The following is a 20,367-nucleotide window of genomic DNA, read 5'->3' as shown; positions in this document are numbered from 1 at the left end:
CGGTATGAATTTTGATGGCTCCGAAGTATTCGCCAGCATGAACTCCTTTCTCTTTGTAAACTGTGTATGGTAATATTTGGTACTAAGAGAACCAAAATAAAGAGAGGTGGGGGTATCACTCTTCCACTGTGATCCTATAAAAGTAGGATTTTGCTTTCAAGTGCTGTCTTAGATACATGAATGATCAAGTACTAGACATTTTAAATATATGGACGAAGGAATTTATGGTAGCTGAGAATAGCCTTCTTGTTTGATTTGACAATTATGCTGCTTTGACTCTACTGAACCTGCCGCCTCTCCATGAATGTGCACTGGGGATGATTTGTGTTCTTCCATTCATAGACCGACAACTTGTCCTGAAACTTAATGATGCAGTGACACTTGGCAGAAGTTTCAGCACTGAAAAGCAGCCAAATTCCATTACTCCACAGCTTTCGTCTTTTGGTTTTGCTGTGCTCTGATGTACAGCTTCATTAGCAGTCTTCCAAATGAAATGCACTCCAAAGCACATTGTAAAAAGGACCCAACAGACAAAGTTTCACATGTGGAAGAAAGAAGTAGGATATGTGGCCAATTACAGACCACATAGAAGGAGGAGACCAGTTAGTTATCAAATCCTGCTCATGACAGTAAATGAATGCCTGTTTAGATGTCCAAAACTTTAATCTGATTGTTTTCTGTCAACACTATTTCTAGGCCTATGCCTAAAAACTTTATGGAGGAAAGATGAGAAGATGAAATGAGCAGTACAGTGTTAAATACATGGCAATACAGCTGGCTGCTCAGGTACACCAACAGTATAACCAAGGATGCTAACAAGTTATTTACAAAATCTCATTGTATTAGGATATAGGTCTGCACTTGAATGCAGTGAGCTGTAGGTGTTTCTCCCCCTAATTGTACTCAAATTCAGAAAAGGAAACAATATGGTTGTTAGCCAGTAATTCATTTCCAGTTTTATATTCTTTGGAAATCACTGCCATATTTACATAGAGCAACATTGTGAGTGGGAATAAGTTTTAAAGTCAACAAAACTCTTCTCAGCTGGATGGAGTGTTTTTCAATAAAAATCTATGAACAGTGTTATAGGAGGAGTTTTTTGTTGTTATGACAGCTTTGATTGAGTAGTCTCAGAAATGGATGTTTCCATTGTGTGACAAAGGCTGATGCCACCTTGCTGCTGCAACTACCTGTTCTCCCCCCTCCCCACTTTAAAGCCCTGACAGTTCTGATAGCAGGATGCATGGCTCAATTTAAAAACAAGTCTTTGGCTCCCCTTCTACTGAAAAAGTAAGGATTCCATTTTATCAGATCTGGCCTGATTGTTGCTTCTGATAAAAGGCATTTTGGGGGCTCATTTTTCATACACAGAGGCTGATTTTACAAGACACAGAGTCCATTTGTGCCCCAGAATGTGAAATGGCCTTGAGCTGGTGCAGCAGACACAATAGCAAAGGGAAATAAACACTAACATGTGCCTCATTTACAAATGCACTGTTATCTTCTGACCAGTACTTTCCCCATCAAAACAAAGAGAAACTGAAAATGAGATTGTCCTGACTGATTTTTATTTTGCTATGAGAATCATAAATGCAGATATGCTTTAAATATACCTCAATCTCATTTTCTGAATTCAAAGTGCACAGGTGCATAATACAGTCATAAAAATTAAACAATGGCTACTAAAAACTAACTATAAACTGATTATGCTCATATCTCCGTTCCAACTCACTATTTACAAACTATGCAAGAGTTAGCTTGGTACAAAATTATTGTGTATATTTGGATCTCTGAACACCTCAAATACAAAAACCTTTTGCTTGCTTCTTTTCAAGGTTGTTTGTTTATCTGCCTGCATTATGCAGTGCTCAATAACCCAACTACTGTGAAGCTGACACCTTTATGACTGGGCTGTCTAGGAAACAATTTATTTAAGGGAGGATGCCATTCTAAGTAAAATGGGCCTTTAGCCTTCCTATAAAGATTTGCATGAACCTAAAGGCTTAGAGGTTCTGACCTTGTTGGCATCAGTGTGAGAAAGATGGAAGGCAGAGGGGTCCCATTCAATTATCTGCTCATTATGTCTCCATAGCAATGGCTCTTTGAGAGGGTCAAAACTTTCTCAGCAGTAACAAACCTGGCCCTCCCCTCCCCTTCTGCCCTCCCTGCATAGCACAGCCATGTTGAATGCACTTCATAGTACAAGCAGGTGCATACGTTTACTGTATTCTCAACTGAGTAGCAAAACATAGAATCTGCTTTCCAGTGTGATGTCTACTGCATCCAACATATGCCTCAGAGATTGTCTTAGTACTCTGTGAGTCTCTGTTTTATTCAGAAATGGAAGGACATGTTTATCATACTGGGAAGTCCCTCTGCTCTAGGCTGCGGCAGGAATAGAATGGAAATGTCCTGCCACAGGAAGAGACTTTCTAATTTGAAAAGCTGGACATTACAATAATTAGTTCCAGGGTCTCACCAAAGACAGAGCCCATAAAAAAGGATGACATCACATTACTTTTAGAGACAGCATTGACAAGCAGTGCCCAGAATGAGAGACTATGGGGATTTAGGCTTTTACCTATCCCAGAAAATCATCATTGGGGAAATCTGTACCAAAGTAAGCTGCGAGGGCTATCTAACAAGAACCTTCATGAAAGGCCTGATTGTGGATGTTGGAAAGGAACAAGCTAGCCTCAGGGAAGATTGTAGAGATGAGTGAAATGGCTATGAAGTTCCTCTTTAGCGCTGACTCTTCTCCCCTGTCATTGGGAAAATTGGTACACTGCCATCCAGTTGAGTGGCAGTCTAAGAACTGGGGCAGTGGTGTTAACCCTGGGAGCAGAAAGAAGCCCAATGATGTCTTTCAAATGGACGCATATCTTGCAAGTCACACAGTGCTGGCTCAGATTTGGAAGGCTGTGCTCAGTTTCCTTAGCTTAGTTGGTCAATTGCTCAGAGTGGAATTTTAGCAGCCAGTTGTGAAGAACCTGGGAAGGCCTTTAAGGAGCCCTGGGACAAGCAATATTAAGGAAAGTTGTGGGTATTTTGTTGAGGGCAAACCTTTGAAGTACATCTTGCTGTTTAAAACAGACTTTCCTCCTCTTGAATGATTATTCGATTGGTTCCTGCACCTTAGACACTATGTACTCACCCTCTGAGACTGCCGAGTTTTAACAACCGCATCCTGGTGAACACACTTGATGTGTTCACCTGATCCCTTGGGAGATTTCTGTACTCCTTCAAAGTATTCAAAGGGAATTGTAGTCACATTGAGGAAGGGAAGCTAAACCATCTATGGAAGAGTGAGTGGTGGGGAAATCATCTTGATTATACCCCTTAGCACTAAGAAATCAAACATGAGAAAAGCCCCTGCTAAAACTGGGGGCTGCAGAGTATGACCCAGAAAAGTTCAAAGGAGAGGACTAGCGATTTTTGTTCTTTCCTCTACCCAAGACAGGAGCAATGGCATCCTCTCCTATGTTGGTGCCACAAGAGGCACTGACATTCGTGTGAGGAGAACCATCCTGGCAGGCAGATTCATTGGCCACATGGCCCCTTAAACAGCTGTGATTTCTACAGATTTGGATTCTGGGAAACCATACTCCTAATGCTGGCAAGGATCTCTGAGTGGACCCATGCAACTCCTACTGGAAGAATCAATGGAAACCTACTGAAAGTTCTTATTTCTGGTACCTCTATTGCCAATATGGCAGCCTACAAACCAATGAATGCTCATGTACAGGGTACTCAAGCATCAAACTGGCAGTAGAGACTGAGCTCAGAGTCTGGAAAGCACTAAGCCATCTCAGAGTGGAACAAACACTGTCTGGCCTCATCAAAATCTTTACAGAAAAGGGTTGGAGAACCTCTCCTGGAATTTCCGATGCATATTGCTCTATGGGTAAATTCCTCCATGCCCAGTGTTTCATAACTGATCTAAGGGCAAGGATAAGAGAGAGTGGGGATAATAACAGTCATCTTCTTTTGTTTGTTTTAAAGTTGAGGTTATTGCTGTCATTGTTAGAAATCACATTGGAAGAGATGAAGCAGAGTTGTTTTGTCGCCTCAGAGTCACAGAAAACCCCAGGCTGAAGCCCACTCCTCTGGGATCCAAGTGTTGTTGCTATTTCAGACAAAGGGGCCTGCCAGGCTTTGGGCAGATGTTCCAGATCCTGACAGAAAATCCCAGGGTTAATCTTTAAAATAAATACATTAATGAATTAATTAAAAAGAACACATTCTAGCTCTTAGGGTTTGTGAGATAGTCCTGTATGTATTTTCTGCACAGAAGCCATTGTAGAAATTGCAGAAATCCATAGGCAAGTACTAATATAGAATGATCCTATGTGCTGATTTTTCTTTGCATGCACATGGAATAAGAAACCTCATATTACAATGATGTTTGTTCTCTTGTCCTTCTCATGATCCCCAAGCCCAAAACGCTAATATCTCCAACTACTGTTAACCCAGATGACTACTATTCATCTGTCATGTTAATTCTCTTGCTGTTGAACAGTATAACATCTTACCCCTCAGAAATGAGCACTTCCCACGTCTGTTTTAATCTATCATATATCTTTTGGTCTATCGATACAAAGGTTAAAGGTCTTGTCAAAACTGGAAAGTGAGAGAAAAGCTATTGCTAGTAGCTGTTAGTATTGCTATGAATAGAGTGTCCCCTTTGGCTGATGCTGAGCAGGAGCTTTAATTAACTGATTAACTGATTTGCAGCATCAAATTGTTTATGAAATTTGCCATGTCAAGGCTGTTCACAATGATTTACAAAAATGTGATTGTCCAGACTGCAGAGTTTTGCTTTTTGAGTTGCAATGAAATAAGGGATATGTCGATATGTTGCAGATCAAGCATTCTCACAGAACACACAACTGTACATGACTATAACTCTACCTATTTCACTGTCCACATAGACACTGAGCTGCACGAGTCAGGTTAACTATGATAAAACTCTCGTGGTAGATCTTGTATGTGTAGCCTCTTTTAATGACTGTGTACCCTCTGAATCTATAGGGCACAAAGCAGCCATAAGGGACAAGCATGACGAATACTAGGAAATTATGATGAGAGGTCAAGCCTGTTCTATTTTTAGTAAAAGCTAGAACTGAGGCAGCCACAAGCAAGAGTGGATTTGGGGGTCTGAAAACACAAAGGCAGAGAAGCCAGCTTGGCATGATGTTCACAGCATGTCACCATGTACAAATGTGTTTTGGTCATGACAAAGCATCGTTTCTTCTAGAACAATTGCCAGGAAGAAATATTTCCCCAGCTGCTCAGAGGCACACTGGTCTGGCTCATCACATGTCACAAGCACTATTTGGCCAGCTTCTCACTCCCATTGTGTTATTGTGGGAGTTTCCTGCCCTACTTCTCTCAGGAAAACTGTTTGCAGGCGGCATGAATAATTTGGCTGCCAATAAAACTAGCCGCAAACATCAGAATTTCTCTCTCTCACACACACACACACACTCACTCACACACGGATTTGTTAGATTTGCTTTCAAGTAAAGTTAAGAACGATAAAAGTTTGGGAAACAATGCTCCTCTTTGTCTTTTGGTTTTAAACCTATCTTACACTAGTTAATAGAACCAGACCCAAACATTCACTCCACACATCAGTTAAGAATTCTTGTTTCCTACTCTGTTTTTTTCTTTTCTTTGCTTTTGGCCTTCTCTAGCTTTACTGTTCTCATTACTATAGCATTTCTGTCTCATTATAGATGAGCTCATTGCAACCTGACACAGTTAATCTGGTTGCTCTATTGCTCTGTTAGAATCAAATATGACAGTACTTAAGCCACCCACAAGATAATGTGGCCCAGTGTTCTGATTCAGCATCCTTCTGGATTAGGACTGCAGTCTGGACTTTAACTAAAATGAGAATTACAGTTTTAGCCCTAAGGCTTTTTGAGTGTCCATTCTTTTTACCATACAAATTATGTTTTCTTTTTACCATACAAATCACACACAAAGGAAGATATATTACTTACAAACAGTAAACAAGCAATGAATGTCATGTGATTTTCTAGTACCAATATGATCTGGAGATTTCAACAGGGATCCAAAAAGCTTTATGAGGAAGCATAAAGTACTTCTGCACATGCATGGTATATGATGTAATTACTGCATTTCCTTTTCCAGCTATAGGTTCCTCACACTACAATGTTGCTCTAAAAATAATGTAAAGGGGACTGAAAAATGGACTTTTGGATCCTAGCCTTACTTTTCAGTTGTTTGGGGGTTTACAAAATATTGTGTTGAAGGTATCAACCTTTAGAAGAGACTAAATGCATTATTTCTCCATAATTAGAAGCATAAAGCCTATAGATAGCAACTATAATTTAAATCAGTAAGTGTACTTATTCCACTGCACCATCACTTTGCTAGGGACTTTGAAACCAGTACAGGAACCAATTCACTCATAGACTCAATCATAACAATAAAAACTTCTCTTCTGGCCAGAGATGTGATCATAAGACATGCACTCACGCTGAGTAGTTCATCATGAGATGCGCATGAGATCAGCACACAGAATGATCAAGGATTTCACACTTGCCAACAGCTATACTAGGTCAAAGAAAGAGACTATAGCCAGGAGTAAAATTCACAACTGTTGAGAATACAGGGGCTCTCAGGATCTGACATGAAAGGTTACACTGTGCAGAACATATATGCATGCTCCATACACATGTAGCTCTTCAATAAAGGCAATCTGTAGCCAAAATTACCCTTTGGTTTTAGTATGGGTCTAATACAGGCATTCCATGTATCTTGGTATCCTTAAAGACATGACAATATAACAGTGCAAGGCCTTGAAACTTATTTCACAAAACATTTTCCCTTGGTTTAACCTGAATTGATGTATCCAAAAAGCAAAGGAAAGCCTATGTATACATTGTGTACATACTGTATACCGTGAAAATGACCTAGCCACAGAAACTCATGCCATAGTTATATCCAAGTTAGTCTATTGTAATATGATATAGGTGGGCTCTCTTCAAATGGTGTCCTGAAACCATCACTAGTTCAGAATTCAGCATTTTTAAGCTACCTTATCATGTTATACCAGTCTTGGCTGCCAGTTTGTTTCCAAACCCAAGTAAAAGTGCTGAGTTTTAACTTTTAATGCCCTCAATGGGTTTGGGATATTCAGAGCCCCTGTATGGGATGGGGTTATGCCTCGGAGGCATAACCCCAGAAGAACCGAACTTGAGTCCCTAGCATCTGTTGGGATTTTAGTAAGTGCTTCCGTTTCAGTCATGAAAGAGTTAAACTGTTTGTGACACTGAGAGATCTCTGTCTTTTGGTGCTACACCTCTGAAGATGCCAGCCACAGCTGCTGGCGAAACGTCAGGAACTACAATGCCAAGACCACGGCAATACAGCCCGGAAAACCCACAACAACCAATGTTTGTGTTACTTAATTAGTAAACTTATTTGTATGGAACCACTTAAGCCTCAAATTTGGATTCTTGCCATAGAAATGGGAGTCTCTAAGCATAATGAAGTAGAATTAGGATTTTGGGCAATCTGTTTATGGGGGGCAATTAAGTGATGCTATATACTGAAGTTTTATTGCTTTGTCTCACTTGTTCAGTTACTTGCTCACCTTTGCTTTCTTACTCTCTCTCAGTTACTTTTCTAGCAAGATGTAGTCAGCTTAGCAATTTATTATTTTTCTACAATGTAACCCTAATTTTTATCCTTTAGTGAAGTATTCTTACAGAGCTACACTGGAGAGTGTGTCTATTCTCATTAACTGCAATGAGCAATCTTTGCACCAACTCTGCTATTTTTCCTACAGTATCTCCAACTAAAAAAGTCTCAAGTAGAAAATATTGATGTCAGGTGCTTAGCATCCATCATCTGTCATACCCAGCAACACCTTGCTGTTATGATTGTAGTCTAATGCTAATGTTATGGTTATGGTTATGGTTAAATGCTGAAGTTATTCTTTGACTGGACTACAAATGTTACTCGCCTTGTCTTTTGACCCACGATGGGAAACTATGCAAGGGAGGTGTTTGTTCCTGCTGTTATCTGTATGCTCCTCTGAACTGCACTAGGGCTCTCTTTCCATAGTCTTGGAAGAGAGGCGCCTGCACAGACACCATGACCTTGAAAATCCCATACATCAGTTCTGCTGTTTTCCTACTTAGATGTTTTCCTTCTGAGCTGACCATTAGACTGGGGGGGGGGGGTGATCTTAGAATTTGCCCACGCTCTAGAAACCTATATATGTTTGATGCTTGCATGTGAACATCATTCCTGGCAAAGATGGAGTAAGCTCATACTAGCAGCTTTTCAATAAAGTTATTTTACTGCCTGCAGTGAAGTCTTTTGAAAGTTGCTTGGCAGATCCTTACAGTTGGCAAATGCTTTGCATACCTGAGCTGCTGCTGATCAGAGAAGACAATACTGAGCTAGATGTGTCAGACTGTGGCTTATTAAAAGTTGCAATCCAGACTACCCCTTGCAATGAGACAATAGTCCATCGATTTCAAAAGGTTTACTGAAGAAAAACAACCATTATAGTCCACATTCCAAGATACAAGGATCTTGGCTGATACTGAAACATTGTTACGAATGACAGGTAAAAGCTGAGGTACAGAATAGCAATTCCCCGCAGGCCCCATCCTCCCCCATAGTTCTCAAAACAAACAGCCTGAGGGTGAGAAAGTGAAAGTTTCTCAAGGCTTGAAAGGCTGTAGACAAAACATTCCTGTTCTCCCTGCGATCTTCCAGTGAACAGCTTAGCACCTGCAAAAGAAGCACTTAAGATACTGACAGGATTAAAATGGAGTCTCTTTGGTTTAAACATACATGAAACATAGTCAGAACCTGACCAATTGTCTCAGTATAAAGGAGTCTTCATATCATTTATCACTGCTTATTCCCAATTGAATCTATGTACTTGTTAAGATTCTCTGCAGAGTGTGCCAGTGTCAAAATTCAATAGTGAAACTAAGACTGTAGAACTCTCTTCTAAGAGAAATTTGCCCTTCACTGTTGGCATTTAGGTGCCAGGACAGCCTTTGGAGTTCCCCATCAGATTTATTTGTAGGTACCATGTTTTGCTCTGTGTACTGATTTTTGTCCCATTTGTCTCATTACCTTGATTAGTTCCGTAACAGATTTTAATTTTGTTTGCATGTTTTAACCAGAATGGTTTGGTATAAATTGTAATTGTTGACAAGCCATGTTGAAGATGGTCTAAAGTCATATGGTGAGATAAGACTATTTAAAACATATAAAATAAATACACAGAGACATCTAGATGATACAAAAAAACTGAGCAGAAACACACAAACAAGAAAATATTGACAACTGTGAAGTTGTCTTTTTAATGGGGGAGGGGGGAGCTGGCTTCAGAAAGATCAATACTGAAGCATCAGGCCTTTGCTTTGTCCAGCTGTGGTCAATTCATGTCATATCCTCAGTTTGGGAGGCTACAGTAGATAGCCTGCCTTAAAACCAGTCCCACTCTGAAACAGGCAGAAAGAAGGATGCATCCCCCCCACAGCAGGAAAATCCCAAATTGTCAGTCCTCCTTTCTCTGCTATAAACAGGATGAAAGACTGGATGCAGAAGGAAACTTTGACCAGGATTTCCTGCTAAACACACAGTGAGCATCAAATCTCTCCCTCTTGGCCTGAGTAAACAATTCAAGGAAAGTTGGCATAAGGTCCCAGATTCCAGAAGGGGGATCCTGGGCATCTAAACTTTCTCAACACTTTTTGTTAAAGGGACAGTTACTATACATATGGAATGACCTGCCTGAAGAGGTCAGGAAAGCTCCCACCCACTCTCCTGGCTTTTGCAAACTGCAAAACTGAACTATTCAGGTCTTTCTTACACAGGTAAGATGGCCGTGTTGTAAAGAAATGGTTAAGCTGATGCTTCAATGAAGGTATAGGGAGTGTGTTTTATATTATGGTACACTGTCTCTTAGTATTGGCTATTATCTCATGTCAAGTAGCTTATGTTTTGTTTCAATACTGTTTCAGCTCTATATCGAATTTCAGCTTGTTTTCAAATTGTTCTGCAATCTATACCCTATTGTATTGTTTATCGAGAGCCCCAGCTGTTGATTATATTGAATTACACTGTGTAATCTGCCTTGAGTCTCAGTGAGAAAGGTGAACTATAAATACCATAAATAAATAAAATATTCATTATACAATAACAGCTTACAATACTTGTTGAGAAACTGGGGGTGGGGGAGGTCCACTGTTTCAGACAATTTAGTCTATTTAGTAGTGCTTTACAGTAGGTACTTAATATTCCCCTTAGTTTAATGCCAAGTGTTATGGTAGCTTTTGTGGTATTTGCCCAGTGGAAATTGGACCGAGACCACCAACTCATTTCTCATAAAATTGGAACAGATGGCAGCAATCTTGAGTCAGACATAATCCTGTATTTACTTCCTTGCTGATGCAGAGATGTGGTACCTCCAACCGCAGAGCATGGCAAACTGCTGACTCTCAATGCCAACACACACAAAAGACCACAGCTCTCTTTTTTTCTCCCCCTCTTCCAAGTTATACAAAAATATGCACATACAGACATTCAAACAAACAAGTCATTTTCAGATAACTAGAATTCCACTACCTCTCTAAGAACCTCAGGGCAGCTGGAATCTTTAAAGTCTGTGAAAACAACTTGGCAGTATATACATGAATCTCAGTCTCTCTGTGTGTGTGAGTGTGGTACCCTCAAGTTAGAGTTGACATGGTGACCCCTTGCAGGGTTTTCATGGCAAGAGACTAGCAGAGGTGGTTTGCCATTGCCTGCCTCTGCAACCCTGGTCTTTGCTGGAGTTCTCCCATCCAATTACAAACCAAGGCAGACCCCGCTTAGCTTCTGAGATCTGATCAGATCAGGCTTACCTGGGCTATCCAGGTCAGGGTACATGAATCTTTAAATGCCATTAATTATCAAACAAGTTTCCCAATACCATTAACTGTTACAAAACTGTTGTGCACACTGAGCCCTTAATTCTAGAAGCATAATTATAGAGGCTTAAAACATAGTTATACTTCTTGACACATCTTCCTTTAAAATACTTACTATGAAAACTTCAAAGCTTGTGAACAGGGTTTTTCTCACCTCAGAGGTGTGAAAATGGGTATTATGCTATATCTGTGCCACAATTACCTTAAGCACAGCTGTTACCTCATTCCTGCCCCCCACTCCAAATCCGAGTTATAGCCTATGGTGAGTGAAGCACCCTTTCTTATCCAGTTGACAACTGCATGGGGAACAAAAGATGGGTGACACATACTCTGAGAACTACTTTAACAAAGACTTCCTAGAATATAGTCTGGAAGGCTAAAATTCTTGAGGGGTGGGGAGTGTGAAATCTGTACAATTTACAGATGAGCAGCCACTTCAACGTGACAACTCAGAACGGACAGGATAGACAAATCTATCTTCACATTTACTCTCAAAATATATTGTAGACAGACCTGAGTTTGGCTTTTTCATTTTTGTAATGAAAAGGGCATCTACTTCATCAGGCCTTAGACCACAGTGTTATTCAATTTTAATCCCATCTTTCTCCAAGGAGTTCAAGGATTCATGCATTGTTCTCCTGTCTGCATTTTATCCTTGTAATAACTCTGTGATGTGGCTTAGCCTGAAAGAGAGTGACTGCCCTAAAGTTACCCAGTTTGTTGAGCAGAGATTTAAAGCTGAATTTCTCTTGGGTCCAATACCTTAGCTACGGCCTCTATTTTAAATGCCATGAACTACAGAGAACTGCTTCTGCCAGGGCACTTGTTCAGGGCACTGTGCTTTACTTACTTATTTAGTTACATATTTTCATTCTGATCCATGAAATATTCCCTGAAAGGAACTTGCAGGTTGTCTTGAGAGCCTTCCAGCTGGAATCTCCACTGCACCCCAGTTTCCTTTGGCACCCCAAATATCCCATAAATATCTAAGGTACTTTTTCTCCAACTGGAATCAGTCAGAGTACTTGAAAATGCATTGCTCAGATGCAGGATGCCTAAACAGAAAATTTTAGAAGAATCCAATTTGTTTGCACTAAGAAAGAAAACAAGAGGCCTCGACAGTTCTAGTTAGACAGGAAAAAGAACCATTGTTTTGTACACAGATTTTTACAGTATGTGACTGGCTAGACTGTCATCTAGGGAATAAGGCTAGCAGTAATCAATCAAAATGTCACATCTGACAAGTGCAAGTCTAAATCATGTTTCAAATTCTCAGTCTGGCATGAAATTCCCACAACCTCTGATAGTTTTAAAATGACGTGCCCTCTTTAGACAATAGTATCCTGCTTAGCTGCCTTGAGGGCATTGCCTAAGGCTACAAGGGAAATCCATCTGTTTATCTGCACATCTTTTCACAACTACTACTGATACATAAAGGAACGGTGGGCATTTATTTGCAAGATTTTAAATTAGAAGGTGAGACATGACCTACCATTTTCAATTTATTTTTTAGTTAGTGTAAAACTATAAATCCTACTCTGATCTGTCTCATTCCTTGTCTGATTACTTACTAAAATGTATATAAAGGGACAGAAAAGGATACAATACGGGAAAGGCAAAAGTGACGAAACATGAAGGCAGGCCAAGAAATAAACATTTCATGATTTTAAAAATTATTTTACAGGCATCACGTGACAATAAAATAGTTTGATGTAAATTAGTATTTCCATGTAATATTTAATGCAAAATTAGAAAGAAAAGCTTACTTTCTTTCTGTTTCTGGGGTTGATACAACACTGCTGAAGCCAAGGGATTCCTGTAAAAGAAGATTTGTGACTTTGAGTTCAGAATGAACAACAGCAGGCTTCATCTGACTAATGGAGAACACCAAAACGATGGCAAAACCCAAAATAGATCATTGCATCCATTGTGCTTACTTCAATCTGGGATCGCAGCTGTAGAGATGTGGAGCTGGCATCGCATTTCTCCTGGAAAGAAACAGATGTCCAGTTAATGTAACATCCAAGTCTGGCAGCACTGACAAGCAAAGTAAAAGCAAACAGCAAGGGAAAAGAGAATTAAAACAGGCAAAAAGATGTTGACTGGGCAGTTAGGGAAACATCATACCGTCTCAGTCTGAATGGGTTAAGGAATTGTTTGGAAATCACTCCACAAACCCACATATTCTAAACTAATTTAAAAGAAAAACATTAGGCAAGTACATGTTCTTGGTGGAAATTTATAGTTTTCAACAAAGACAAGTGCACAGTATTACATCTGGGCCACAAAAATGAGAAGCACAAATACTGGTGGGGGATACACTTCTGGGCAGTAGTATATGTGAAAGGGATCTTGGGGTAAGAGTGGACTGTAAACTGAATATGAGCAGTCAGTGTGATGCGGTGGCAAAAAAGGCTAATTCAATCCTGGGTTGTATCAAAGAGGCCATAGCATCGAAATCGCAGGATGTCATAGCCCCTCTCTATACTGCCTTGGTCAGGCCACACCTGGAGTATTGTGTGCAGTTCTGGAGGCCTCACTTCAAAAAGGATGTGGACAAAATCGAGAGGGTGCAGAGGAGAGCGACGAGGATGATCAGGGGTCTGGAGACTGAGCCCTACGAGGAAAGGCTGAGGGCCTTGGGAATGTTTAGTTTGGAGAAGAGGAGGTTGAGGGGGGACATGATTGCTCTCTTTAAATATTTGAAAGGCTGTCATTTGGAGGAGGGCAGGGAGCTGTTCCAGTTGGCAGCAGAGGGTAGGACGCGAAGCAATGGGCTAAAACTACATGCACAAAGGTACCGACTGGATATTAGGAAAAACTTTTTCACCGTCAGAGTAGTTCAAAAGTGGAATCAGCTGCCTAGGGAGGTGGTGAGCTCCCCCTCACTGGCAGTTTTCAAGAAGAGGCTGGATGAATACTTGTCAGAGATGCTTTAGGCTGATCCTGCACTGGGCAGGGGGTTGGACTAGATGGTCTGTATGGCCCCTTCCAACTCTATGATTCTATGATTCTATGAAATATCAATGCGTGATTTATTAAGATTGCCAAGCACAACTTTTCCAAGTATTTTCACCTATTGCCTTGGATTGTCCTGGAAACAGTAATGCAAGTTATCTTGGAATATGTTATAAAGCCACTAGATGGCTCTATGCACTCTACAACAATATATATTACAAACAAGTAGTGATGGTAAAGATGGAAAAACAGAACTTTTCAGTAAAGAAATTCCCTTGGCCTAAAATTATTTTTACCTTCACTTTGGTTAAGTTCTGTTTGAACTTATTTCTACTAGCATAATGAGACTGTTTGCTTTTGCCTTGGAACATCCCTCTTCTTCCTACATTATGAATACCCAGATTTTAAAAAACAAACTGATAACCAATATATATATAAACTGTTGTGCAATGTTGCACTTACACATTAACCTCTGTTACTGCCTGCAAAATAATTTGCAGTTTGAGAATTCATTCTTACAATTTTGAATGACACACTATTAAATCACTTGTTAAAATTAATATATACATTAATTGCATTAAGCAATTAATATATGACATTGTTATGATTGTATTATCATTATCATTGCTCCAAACAGATACTTCCTCTCTGTCCACTGCCTCATCTGCAAACTTGGCCAAAGTTCATGTCTTTTTGACCTCTTTTGTTCATTTCTCAGCATGCAATAGCCCATTATTACAGCCATATTCATAAGATGACCACAATAACAGTCTAGTATGGTTACTAAACAGAGAGGGAAGATGCACAGTGCCTCTTTGACATCAGCAACCATTAGCAACCATCTGTCTGCATATGGTCCCCCAAGACAGAGTCCCCCTTCTCAGGTGCTTTCGCACCCCCTTCGCAGATGCCTCTTCCAGCCAGGGGTGTGTTACAAATGAACCTCGGCCTTGGGGGGGGGGGAAGGGGTGTTTCAGTCACCCAGGTCTCTCTCTCTCTTTTCTCCCCAGTGGTGGACCACTGCCTCTCTCTCATACTGAGACTGTGGTCTTGCTCTTCTCCCTCAGCTCTGACCAGGGCCAGCACGTCCATTGAGGCTGGGCCAGCAGCTGCCTTGAGTGCTAAGGCGCCGGAGGAGGCACCGGGGGTGGAGGTGGGGGCGTGCGCCACGGAGCTCAATTGGCCCATGCTGCTGCCGCCGCCGCCACCACCAACACACAGTTGCAGGCCAGGCTCAGTAGGCAGCCAGGGCAGCGCGTGGGGCAACTGAGCCGGAAGGCTGGGAGCACGCATGCCGCCCTGGCCACCTGCCGTGCCTGGCTCGCAGCTGCTGCACCCAGCCAGAATCGCATGCTGGCAGGGGCAGCACGGGGCAACTCCCAGCCCTCCCACTCAGTTGCTCTGTGCTGCTGCTGCTGCTGCCGCCACCGACAACACACAGCTGCAGGCCAGGCGTGTCAGGCAGCTGGGGCGGTGCGTGGAGCAACTGAGCCGGAGGGCTGGAGGGACGCACACGTGCCATCCCAGGGGCATGCCCTGCATATGACGTCACACGCAGTGACATCACCACGCAGCCTTGTGGAGTGGCCTCCACTTCTGCTGCAGCAGGGGCTCCTCCCACGGCTGGCTGTCTTGGTAGGTTGTCACCTCCTCCTGGTCACCATGGGAGTGTTCCAGCTGGTTGGTAAGTATAGAAACCTCTCTTCACTCAGACATTTTTGCCTCTTTTGTTAAGCCTGAGTTTAGACACAAAAGTGGTGTCTTTCACAAAAAACAGTACATTTTCTCCATAATATTTCCCCCAATGTGATTTCTGGAGAGGATATTTGGGATCCGTGAAGTGATTCAGCTTCCCCAGCCAAAATCTATTATTATCTCTGCATTCTCATTTTTAGACATCTCTCCCCTACTTGCACTGGCAAAACAGCTGAAAAGGAAGACGAAGGCAGACAGACAGACAAGCACAGGCGTGCATCAGTATTACAAAAAACAAGCAGGGACTCACAAGACTCATGGGGAGGGGATCCCATCCTCCCCTCCTTCGCTTGCCTGCCCTCAACTCTGTTGCTTCCTCAAGCCTGGCTGATGCAACAGCTCAGGCTCCCACTCCTCCTCCCACAGGCACATTCAAAGGGAATTTTGCTTGGTCTCCCCCACTCTGCCGGCCCACTTGTCATTTCCACCTGTCTGCCTGCTCGCCTGGCACTCAGCCCACCTGCCCATTTCACTGCTTCTCAGCACATCCTCTGTTGCCTGCCCCCCCCCCAGTCTGTTCTCCTATCTGCTGCTCTGTGGTGAGTAGTTGCTGGTGGGGAGGGGTGGCAGCTTCTGACCTCCTGCTCCTATCTGGCTCATGCCAGATCAGCCCATCCTCCAATGTCTCTCTCATGTGGCAAGGCTGGGGTGGATGCTGCCAGGCCAACTTAGGATCACCGTGTGTGCATGGGGAAACTTAACCCCTTCCATTTTTTAAAAAAAAGTTTTGTATTCTTCTGTAAAGTTGGGGAGTCCCTTGACTTCATAGGGGAAAAAATCCCTTTTTTCTACATGGCCCCAATCTGCAGGTTTAAGTATCTGCAGATGGGGCCAAGTTGAGAGTTAGATTAACAAGCAGGAGAACCTGCAAGAATTAATGAAGGGGGAGGGGTTTCATTTCCCCCCTGCTCCACTATTTCCTCTTTTCCCTCCCTGAAAGCCCCTGTGGCCTCTTCCTTTTTACCGCTTTTGTCTATCCTTCCTACTCTTCAGCCAACGACCTTTATCTGCCAACCTATCTTCAAATTTCTCACCTTCCCTCCCCCCTGTCAGCCTCTATTCAGAAAAACTACCTGCGCAGTGCTGATTGTGAAACCTAGCCCAGCCTACAAGGATTTGCATAGGAGTACCACATCCCCCCCTTATCCCCCACACACTATTGCCTCTCCCCCCCGGCAATTCCCATATTCTCACCCTTCCCTGCTCTCTTCACTCCTTCGCACCCACCCACCATCTTACCTTTTATTTGCACAATGGAGACCCAAAGCAGCTTATGCTTGTCTCCTCTTCTACATTTTATTCTCACAACAATCCTGTGAGATAAGTTAGGCTAAGAATGTATAACTGTCCCAAGTTACCCAGTGAGCTATCATGGCAGAGTATGAATTTGAATCTGGGTCTCCCAGATCCTAGTCTGAAACTCTAACCACTATTCTGCACTGGTTTCTGTGAAGGGGGCTGCATTGAACAGTAGCAAGCAGCCATTCTTAGGTTAGTCATGCAAGTTGGGTGGCAGCAAGTCATTTGGTTCTAACTGATGCAAGGTCTGGTCCTGAGGAGTCCTCCCACAAAGGCTATAACAGCCCCGAAAATGGCTCTGTTCCCTCCTCATGCCTTTTAGTGACAGAAGCCAATGCCTAAAAGTCTGGTAATACTTTTCGTTGCCTAGCAACAGTTACTGAAAGCTAGAGGCTCTTTTTTTTAAAAAAATTATTATTTCAAATTTTTCTGGTGTATTTTTTCACATTTGTAGAAAGATCTGTCTTGTCTGTCCATGGCGCCAATCTCTGGATTTAAATATCCACAGCTGTAGCCATGTTGAGAATTAGATATATTGATTTATTTCATTATTATTTAATACAAGTCTATACTGTGTTCTCTAGAACTTTTTGTCCAAGTTATTTTCAAAATTAAAGCTCTGCACCATTACTGACTCTTCCTTAGTATCAGGGTTAGATATGGGCACGAACCACAAAAAACCTGAATCATGCGGTTCCTGAATCGTGGGTTTCCACGAACCAGAAATCATGAATTCCCATGAACTGGGGCAAGTTCCCAAACCAGTTCATGCTTCATGGGGTTTAAATGCCCCTTTCTGGCTGCTTAGCAGCAGGGAAAGAGACATTTAATCATTAAATGCTTAGCCGCAGGGAAAGGGGCATTTAATCATGGCGTTTGTGGGATTTGGGTGTTTAAAGGGACCTGCCGCCCTTTAAACTATCAGCTGGCAGGTGCCTGCCAGCTGATAGTTTAAAGGGACCTGCCGCTTGCAAGAGGCAGGAAAAGTTAAAATAGCCATTTCTCCGGGGAAATGGCCATTTAAATTGCCTGTTAATACAAACCAAACAAACCAGTAGTCTAGTTTGTGGAAGTTCGTGGAAGTGAGCTTCCATGAACCACTGGTTCACAAACCATGAACTGGGTTTGTGAACTCATATCTAATTACGATCACGAGATGGGTTTGTGCCCATCTCTAATCACGATATTCCGAGGCAAACACCCTCTTGTGAAACATGGTTTGTAATTTCCTACTTGGAACATGGTATATTTGATAGCTTGACTTCAATGAATTTGCAGGAAGAAAACAAAGCAGCCTGCACAGTCTTATAAGTCATGAGGTAAGACAGTTTCACTCTAACTTTTTGGATGGGAATGAGGAGCTTCTGTAAACTTAACAGAGGAGGAAATACTAGAACAAAAACAAGAATATTAGCAAAAATAGTTCCAGCCGCTTTATTCTCCCTCTACCACCTCCCTTTTAGCACAATTATTTTCCATATAAAACAGATGTATGCAGGCCCCACTTCCTTCATTAGTTTGACTAAACTAGAAGCCGAATGAGCTTTCCAGCTGGGATGGCAACAGGAAGTGCAAGGTTCTCCCATGAGCATGACACGAAGGCCAGAAAGGAAGGAAGCAGCAGTGTACCTAGGCAGAATATGGCTCAACTGTGCCAGCTGCTTCTCCTCCATCCACTGTCACAAACAAAAAAATAAGGAACATTTTACCAGTCACCAAATCCTAAAGCTGCTTGCAGTCAGAGACTAGAACTTGCTGGATACTACAGACAAATTTGTTCCCTGGATTTTGATCCGTAAATATGTAGCTTTGACTTGTTTATTTGGTATTTAACAACAGTTGTGCCATAAATGCCTTCAAACTCCGATGTTTAGAAACTGATGTGCTCTTTCATCTCTTTTAAGGGATAATTTGGTTACTCAAGCTGACTGTGAAACAAGAATCTGCACAGTAGATTCCATTGTCAACGGAAGGTGGAAAGAGCTCACCCCATCACAAATTCTCTTAGGGAGAGTACCAGCTGCATCCTGTGTTTAACAAAATCCAGATTCTACTCTGCCTCGCTTCTCTTATTTATGCTATGAGCAACTCCTCTCATCCTTGCATATAAAAAGCCACACTGTTCTTTGGAAACTTGGGGGGGGGGGGGAGTAACCAGCATCTTCATCTAGAATTTCAAACAAATCACATTTTGTTGACAAATAAGTAAAAGCATTGTTAAGGATTCTGAACCAATGGGCTGCAGTTACATTTAGGCTTTGATCCTGTTTAGATACTTGGTATCTTCATGTACTACCAGGACTATATTATGTAAATGAAAGTTAATTGTGTACAATCCTAAGAAAGCATACCTATGGAAGTTTTAGTGAATAAATAAATGAAAGACTTATTCTTGCCAAAAGTTTTTGAGGTATCTGTATTTCAAAGTCTATAATCTAACCTCTATAATATGAAAAAGTATTTATAAATTGTGCCAAAGTGTCGGTTATTCTAGAAGTCATTAACTTTTTAAATATCTTATGTTGCATTTCCTATATTAAAGACTACTATTGATGTAATCCCTTAATTTGCCACACTGATGAAGTTAATTTGATTGCTAAAAAAACCAGTCAGACACAGTTCTGCCTTCTTCTATGAAAAGTGTTGCAAAGCCATTTACATCCAACCATTTTATTACTGCTTGCTTACTAGTATTGAGAAATACCTTTTCTTTTACTTAAGGAAATAACAAAGGATGGAGTTATGCTGGAGAGCATTCTACAGCACATGGACTGAATGACAATAAAGCATGTGTTCTAGTAACCAGATCTGTTATAACAAGAAACATGAAAATATATCAAAGAAGGACCAATTCCTCATGCTTCAAGGTTTCAGTTTGCATCATTTGTTCAAATACAGCTCTGATTATATTCTGTCCTTCTTCCAAAAACCATGGTTTTAAACTCACGAGAATTCTACAATTTAACAAGACTTGCCCAATGCCACCCAGGGAACTTCATGACTCAACAGCAGTTTGAAACTAGATTTGTCCAGGCTAGGGTCAATGTTCTTTGCCACCATACCACACAAGGTTGCTGGGAGAATAAACTGGACAAGGGGAGAATGCTAAAATCCACTTTGGGGCCCCATTGGGAAGAAAGGCAGGATATAAATAAGCAAACAAACAGATAAATAAAACATCACCTACCAAGCACATGATAGTGCTTCATCCTCACACAACTCAGGAAGACAAGATCTCAGGTCTGACACATCTTTGCTGTTTGTATCTAATGCTCCTTATCATTGCCTGCATGCTTGCTGTAAGGAATCTAGATCTGCAGCTTGCTCATAATCGATGTAGCTTGCCAAAAGCTAACTCTCTATGCTGCCAGATTACCAGACC

General features: G+C 41.6%; 1 protein-coding gene across 1 annotated transcript in view; it reads right to left on the bottom strand.

Moving 5' to 3' along the window:
- Positions 1-20,367, bottom strand: part of SASH1 (SAM and SH3 domain containing 1) — a 189,981-nt gene that overhangs the window by 92,777 nt on the left and 76,837 nt on the right. The window contains exons 3-4 of the mRNA XM_054969939.1: positions 12,911-12,961; positions 12,740-12,789 (exon numbers count right to left, since the gene is read on the bottom strand). Of these exons, the coding sequence (XP_054825914.1) occupies positions 12,740-12,789; positions 12,911-12,961 (101 nt within the window). The remainder of the gene's footprint in view (positions 1-12,739; positions 12,790-12,910; positions 12,962-20,367) is intronic.

This window comes from Eublepharis macularius, chromosome 1, assembly GCF_028583425.1.
Source record: "Eublepharis macularius isolate TG4126 chromosome 1, MPM_Emac_v1.0, whole genome shotgun sequence".
Taxonomy (NCBI): domain Eukaryota; kingdom Metazoa; phylum Chordata; class Lepidosauria; order Squamata; family Eublepharidae; genus Eublepharis; species Eublepharis macularius.
This window is presented reverse-complemented; position numbering and strand designations above follow the sequence as displayed.